Genomic DNA, 8,004 nt, shown 5'->3' with positions numbered 1-8,004 from the left:
AATCGAAGAGGAAAATTCAAAGCTTATGCTGTTTGATTAGCAACCTCGTATGTCTTCGGGTATTTTTTCTTTGACTCAGTGACTCTGGGCTTGTCAATGTTTGCCAAAGCTAGTTCAGCAGCCCTTACATCATTTTCCACTTTGAGAAGGGATGAACAGAGATTGAAGTCGGGTGTGGGGGGGGGGGGGGAGGGGGGGGGGACCTTCATCAAAAGCTTTCTTTCTCATCTCCAAAATGGATAAGTTGCGATGAAGGCACAATTTTTTGCACCGAAGTTTAAAGCAGTCTCGAGAAACTTCAAAGCTGGCAATTTGGTCTCGGGTACAAGATGCAGCTTTTTCCAGTGGAACGTTCTTGTTCTGAAGATCCATGAAAGAAGTAGTCAATAATTGAAGGGAGTTCTCCCAGTCCTTCAAAGAGTCAGCTGCGTCATGAAAACGCAAGGTCAAAGATACCTGAAGGGAATCAGAATCCCAAACGTCAGACGTAAGTTTCTTATTCTCGGCTTGGAGACGTTCGATTTCTTCGTGAAGATTTATATCTTGTCGGGGAGGAGCGAAGGGGTGACAATTCTAATGGCCGAAGTTGTGGCCGCATGACCCTGGAGTAGATTGAGAAAATGAGAACGGAGGAAAATTAATAAAGGGAAGCAGAGATAAAAGCAAGCATACCTGAAGGAGAGCATCAGCCAGCTGAGTTAATGATGACTCTAGTTTGGTAGCAAAAGTACGAGGGCGAAAAGATGATCCCGTGGAAGCCGTTTCGACTCGGGGTGAAGAGTCCCTTAAAGAAGACTCAGAAGTTGACCTGATAGTAGTTGAAGGAGTAATCTGTTCCTCAAATGGGTTCTTAGTTGATGCACTGGAATCGTTAGACACGGAAACAATAGCCTCAGCACGCAGCTCGTCTTCATTAAGAATGATTACAGGGGATTGGTTCTCTCGTTGTGTTTTCTTCGAAGCCTCCGAAAGCGGGCATCGGGTACGTAACCGAGAACCAATACCCATAGAAGGAATTTGGATGGATGGAACCTCTCTTTATTTGCGTTTTCGACTAGAGGAAGCAACATTTTCGGTGGCGTCAACCTGAGAAGGGGTCTTCTTTGAAATGTGCTTCTTCATAGGAAGTCTTGGAAATAAAGATACGGTTACAAATAATTTTAAAAGCATTATTGAATTCATAAGAGGGTTTAAACTTACCATGGTTTTTTCCTCTCCACCACTCGGAGATGATACTTCTCCAGGAGCGGGTTACATTGCGAGAAGCATCAAGCAATGCAATGACCCAATCAAAGATTTTAATCACGAGTTCCGATTCGACTGAAACAACTGCGAAGGAAAAGTTTATTTGCAGAAATTAGCGCTATACAATGCTAGATCATGAGAAGAAGAAAAAATGTGGAAAACTTATGAGTAGGATTCCATGATTCAGGAAAGGGCTCGGATAGTTGACACTGGAGTTGGCTTGTCCGGATCATGACAAATCGGTGAAGCCAGCCTCTATCATAGTCATCCTCCGAATCAATTAAACTATGCCTCCCACGAGTGTATAGGTGCACTAAACCACCTCAAATAACTCGAGGAACGTATATGTGGATCAAGTGGTCTAAAGTAAAGGAGACATCAACTATGTTAGCTAAGAGCTGAATACAGTAAATCAACCTCCAAACTTGCAGAGCAATTTGCCCGATGCCAACTCTGTAGTGACGACAGAAGTCCTCTATGATTTGCGGAATGGGGAAGGAATAGCCAATTGCAAAACAGTAAGTGTAGGTCATGGAAAACCTTCAACATGATGAGTCATTCCCATCTCCTTATCAACATTGACTACATCAATGTCGGCAGCAAATTTGCACTCCTTGCGAACCTTGGGAAGAATTGTTGCATCAATAAAGGATTCTATTCTTTCAACAGACTCAAGATGGGCAGAGATGCGCCAATCATCATGGTACTTAAAGCCGGCGGGAAGAATATCGGCAGCGAGAAACTCAAGTTCTTTCTTTGAGTTGGGGGAAGTCATCGAAATATGTTCTGAGTGATGAACTGGTGATGCAGAGTTTGCTGATGATTGGATTAACAATGGAAAAGAAGACATGGTTGGTGGCGAAACTTTAAGAGAAGGGAATTGCAAAGATTACAATGTAGGGTTTATTGTAGAAGGAAAGTGAGTGAGTGAGTGAGTGACAAGAATGGATGAGATCCTTGCCTTATATACACTCAAATTGGGAAGTTGAAAAGATGGAAGTTCAAATGGTAGCTGTTTCCAAGATAGATCAAATCAATGGTGTAATTATTAATATTCTGCTGAAGTCGATACCTGTCTTTTCAGGCAGCAGAACCGGGCGTTTTGTGTTCCCGCCATTAGAAAGCTTCAGTAACGGTTCAAATCTATTCCCAGGAGTCAATGCTTTCCACCGGAAAATGGAGGGACTATCTGTATACATGGTAAACACATCTTTACACGTGGCATCCAACTAGCAAAACATGTGGCGGTTAGAGTAGGAAGCATTGAATCATTTCAGCGGAACAAAGAAAAGGACTACGGTTTTACCCGAGGCAAATGGTTTTACCCGAGGCAAATCCACCGTAGTAAATCAACTTCGAAGTGACAGCCCAACAAGCTCATTAAATGAGGATATCACGTCTTGCAGCCGTTATTCAACCGGACCAGATTTGGTGCAGACGTTACAATTGGCATTCAAGGCAGCATTTATGATTGTTTATTAGTCATTATTGGGAATGATTATGGGCTAATGGCTGATTCATATACGATAAATAGGGACTAGTTACTTGTAATCTGGCATGAGGAGATTTAAGGCAATACTATTATATTACACATAAACTTCAGATCGAATTACTAAAAAGCTCTTTTTATATCTTTTAGCAGTTCAATTCACTTCGTTTTCCCTTAGTCATTTAAAGCTTAAATATTATTCGGGGGCATTCCTTTTCACGGAATTCAGTCCGAAAACTAACAGAGGCCCAGGCTTGTTCTCTAGTTTTAACTTTACCTTCTCTGTATTTCATACTAGTTATTTCATATTCAAATACTAACTTTGACAAATCAAATCACATATCCTTTAAACTGCATACAAATTCAATTGTACCCTTTTTAGGGGTAAACAATTCCACTAACTACAGATCCTTTGGAGATTATATTAACCACACGCTTAGTGAAGGAGCCCCGGGTGGCTCATCATGTATCTGTCATATTGGTTTAATGTTGTTTATCATTTGCATACCTTTTACTTCTTATTTTATTACAGACGATTTTATATTACGAGGAGGTTAATTGTGACTATTACAGTTCACTTGTCCTCGACCCTATTTGACAAATTCAATTATCAATCTTTAATTCAGATTTTAGGTTAAACTCTTAACATGCATGACTTAGGTACGACACTCAAAATTAAACCAATATGACAAATACACGTTACGGTCTCCAATTCTAAAATTAGACATAAGATTTCAAGGCAGCATTGATAACCTCGAGTGCCATTGAAGATTTTCATTAACGGCAACTTTATACTGGAAAATTGATTCGGCCGGAGTTGGTTCTTCCAGGGCAAAGCTTAAAATGTAATGTAAAAGCACCAAATAATTTCTTCAAACTATAAGTCTATACAAACTTCATTTTTCAAAGAAATTACACACCTCTTAATACCCTCTTTGAAATGTTTTACTTAAGCCGAGGGTCTATCGAAAACAACCTCTCTATCTCTTTGAGGTAGGTGGATCTGCGTACACTCTACCTAGGGGTGTACATGGACCAGCCGGTTGGTTTGTGTTTTTCAAATACTAAACTAAACCAGTTATATCGTGTTTTAAAATTTATAAACCAAACCAACATAAGTCGGATTTTTCAACCTCGGGTTTTCTCAGATTTTTCGGGATTTTTTTCCCCGAAAAAGTCTTCATATAAAACATATAATTTTTACTTCAAATATTTCTTTAGTCATAATAAGCTACAACTATATAATTACGGCGTTTCTTAAGAAAATAATACAAAATGTGAGATGAGTGATGACATTGTAATAAAATATTCAACAAAAAAGATAATGAAATCACATCAAAATAAAGATTGCTAACTAATAAGACATAATAAAAATGATCATAATCTAAAAATACTAAGTCGTCCTAAAATAAGTACGGGTAATATATAGGTATTAATTACATGACAAAAATAAAATAAAATTAAGTTATGTAGTTTCACTATCTAAGCCAACACAAAACTAAAGATCAATAGATATCCAACATTATTATCATTCCTAACTAGTGATAGAATTGACTTTCTTTTGTTAGCATTAGTATTAATTTGGTTTTGATTTGAACTTATTTGAGTTGCTAACATCTATGGGCTATAAAACTTATTGGACTATTCAAAATTCTAAGTTCAAGCTTGAAGTAATGTGTTAAAAGACAAAAACTATGAAAAAATTTAGGAAATAAGTCGCATTACAAATAATTATTTATATGTATAAAATATTTTTAAAAATTGTTTATATGTATTGTCGGTTTGGTTTGGTTCGGTTTGCCTTTTTTTAGTTAAAATCAAACCAAATCAATTAAGGTCGGGTATTTTTTTTTTTTCACTACCAAACCACTAGTTTGGTTTTTTTCTCAGTTGACTCGGATTATCGATTTGGTACGGTTTGTCGATTTTCTTTGTACAGCCATAACTCTATCCTCCCCAGATCTCACCTATAAAATTACACTGGGTATGTTGTTGTACTACATACCTCTCTTAATAAGAATGGTCCAAATTAAGTTAAAGTAAATACCTACCCAAAGTTTGGAGTGTCTACCTAAGCTAGATTATAACAATCTTTCAATAAAGTTTAGTAACATTTGACTTAAGAGGGGAAAATATGCAGCTCATACAATAAAAGCGCACGTGAGTACTGCAACTAAAGCTAAAAAGAGCAAGATTCCAATTACTTAATTATGTCCACACCTTATTCATTATGCAAGAATATATCGATGCCAAACATTTTTCACACTGAAGTCTTGTCCAGTCTATCCGGCTTTGGCTCATGGGTGTCTTGGCCGACCTCGTTCATTTTTGGCTTTTTGTTTTTTTCGCTTCTAAATGGAGTATTGTTTTAAAATAATATATATACATATATATAACAATCTTTCAATAAAGTTTAGTACATTTGACTTAAGAGGGGAAATATGCAGCTCATACAATAAAAGCACACGTGAGTACTGCAAACTAAAGCCAAAAAGAGCAAGATTCCAATTACTTAATTATGTCCACACCTTATTCATTATGCAAGAATATATCGATGCCAAACATTTTTCACACTGAAGTCTTGTCCAGTCTATCCGGATTTGGCTCATGGGTGTCTAGGCCGACCTCGTTCATTTTTGGCTTTTTGTTTTTTTCGCTTCTAAATGGAGTATTGTTTTAAAATAATATATATATATATATTCGAAAGGGGAAATATAAGTTTATTGATTTCATAACTTTCATATTTCTCAAGTCGATTATAATGCATTGCATAAATCTATAAATTTCTATGTATCAATGACCTTTCAGTAGATAGCTAATAACCACAATAATATCAATAAGTCCTTGAAATTTGTCACTAGCATCTTTGAGTTGGGGCGCTTTAGGGGGCAGTTCTTCAAAACCGTCATCACACGTAGAAGCACCAGTCGTAGCAGCGGTAGCATGAACATTCAAACTGTCATAATCTTTAGACTTCAAATCACCTGGCAATCCTCCAAGAATGTAAATAGCATCGTTATAACTCATAGTTCCGAGATGATAAGAATATAACGCTAAAATAGCTTAATATTCAGAACAAATCAGAGAAAGATAGCTCAAAAAATTCCCTGCTAGGAAGGTGAAATAAAAGAACTTAATTAGTAGGAGTATAATAACAATAAAAATAAAGAATGACCCAAAAAATTCTACAGAGCGTGCCCACTGAAAAAAATAAAAGAACCTAAATTTTCTCTTGCAGAGTAACTACTTGCTCTAGAGAAAGCATTTGATAAAACGGTCGAAGTCTTGTCATGTCATTTGAAAGCTTAAATTATAAGAGAGATTATATTTTTTATTATTTAATTATGCATGCCTTCAACACGGCTCTCCCGTGTAAGTTTAATTATTTTTTCATGGGCCAAATACATAAAACTTTTTCTTAAATGGATGGCAATAAAACTCAAACTCAAAATCATTATTGCTCTGATATCATATTAAAAAAGTACGATTGTTTCGTCTAAATATTTAGATTTTGATCAGTTGAGTTCGAGCAGGTAACCAACGAATAACCCTAGATCCAAATTCCCAAATTAAAGTAGGTGGAGTTGGACCCAAGAAGGATAAGGTCAAAATTGAGCTTCATCACCTACCAAGTTGGACATCTCCTAGACCAAGTCCCTCGTGGCATTTCCAACCTTCTTCGTCCTTTCAATTTGAACCAAACCTTCCTACATTATATAAGAGTCACAACCCCTCATCTTTACAAAGAAAAACTTTCCTAGCTACTAGAATTCATATATTCTGCTTATAAGAGAGAAAAGAGATTATCCACTATCAACACCAAGAAAGTATGGGAAATTGTATGAAAAAAGAATCCTCCATGCAATGGGGAGGCGAAGAATGGAGCTTACCCTCCACAGTGCCAGAAACTAACAAGGATTTCTATTGTCATAAGACCATGAAAGTTGAGGAAGATCATCTTAACATCGGAGAAGAAAAGGAAAACTTCAATTCTTCTACCTCCATGATAAAAGAGGTAATAAAGATAAAGATCACGAAGAAGCAATTGTCGGAGTTAATGGGTAAGGCAGACGTAGAAGGCCTATCCGTACATCAACTATTGACAAAGTTGATGAACGTCAATGAAGGGATTGAGTTGCATCATCGGTCATGGAGGCCTGCCTTACAGAGTATTCCTGAAGTCAATTAAGTCTCCTAGTGTATTTTCTTTCTTTTTCAGTTTTTGGAGGTAGGAGGATTCATTGATTCTTTTATGCAGTGTGTATATAGGTGATTTTAGGTGTAGGGAGTAGGAAATTCAAGTTTATGCCTGCAGTTTCTTACCTTGTGCATGAATAAATGGACCTGGTTTAGGAAACAATTCTTTTGTAAATTTGTCCTTTCTATCAATTGATCATCTCCTAGTCTTTTGTAATTAATAAAAATTTAAATTGGACAGTTTAACGACATATTTCAATTGGTACGTAGATACATCGTTGTAGTTGATTTCACTTCCGTGGCAATGATTAACAACAGAAATATATTGTCACTGGAATCACTAGTTTGTTTTTAATAATAGTAAATAAATGAATCTTAGGCTTGACTCTACCCCAATAGCTAGCTTATGAGCGAAAGAGTGCCCAAGTCCATATAAGGAGACCATCCATCTCATTAACCACCGATGTGGGACTTTTTCACTCTTCAACAATTATAATTTTGTTGTCAAGGAATATTTACCGATAGAATTTCATTAGTTTATAGACGGCAGGTCGGATGCTCAAGTTCTTTCCTAAAAGGAATAAGGAAGAGAGAGCTAGGAAGGAGGACGACAAGAATTTAACTCACACTTCTTATGTAAAAGGATTTCAGCGATAAGACCCGACTATAAATATCTATATAGCAACTTCAGAGACTATGGTTTTCGATCTGGAAAACTTATCCTTAGTGATTCCCTTGTGAGCTCTACATACGTAACGCTGCTTTGCTAGTTACTGAGTACACTTTAACAAATTAACAATAAACGGACAATTTGCACGATTGTTATTATTCGGGGGCGGGGGTCTTTAATTTTTGCCCCTCAAATTGGTGGTCATTAATTTTTGTCCTTCACTATTGGTTTCGGGTTCGAACCCTCGCTCAGTCAAAAATTAAAAACAATTTCGCAAGGTAGAGTTTGGATTCGCAAGACAGAGTTTTGCGGAGTTTCAAACTCTACCTGATCAGTTTGCCTCAAACTCTACCTGATCAGGCAGAGTTTGACAAAAAACTCTACTTAAGGCAGAGTTTTGCCT

At 36.8% G+C, this 8,004-nt stretch overlaps 1 protein-coding gene across 1 annotated transcript; it reads left to right on the top strand.

Annotated features, from left to right (window-relative positions):
• The first annotated feature begins 6,563 nt into the window (after positions 1–6,563).
• On the top strand, positions 6,564–6,923 carry LOC132032096 (uncharacterized). The gene has a single exon (XM_059421895.1). It carries the CDS (start codon positions 6,564–6,566, stop codon positions 6,921–6,923), a length of 360 nt encoding a protein of 119 aa, XP_059277878.1.
• The last annotated feature ends 1,081 nt before the right edge of the window (positions 6,924–8,004 follow it).

This window comes from Lycium ferocissimum, chromosome 9 (assembly GCF_029784015.1).
Source record: "Lycium ferocissimum isolate CSIRO_LF1 chromosome 9, AGI_CSIRO_Lferr_CH_V1, whole genome shotgun sequence".
Taxonomy (NCBI): domain Eukaryota; kingdom Viridiplantae; phylum Streptophyta; class Magnoliopsida; order Solanales; family Solanaceae; genus Lycium; species Lycium ferocissimum.
This window is presented reverse-complemented; position numbering and strand designations above follow the sequence as displayed.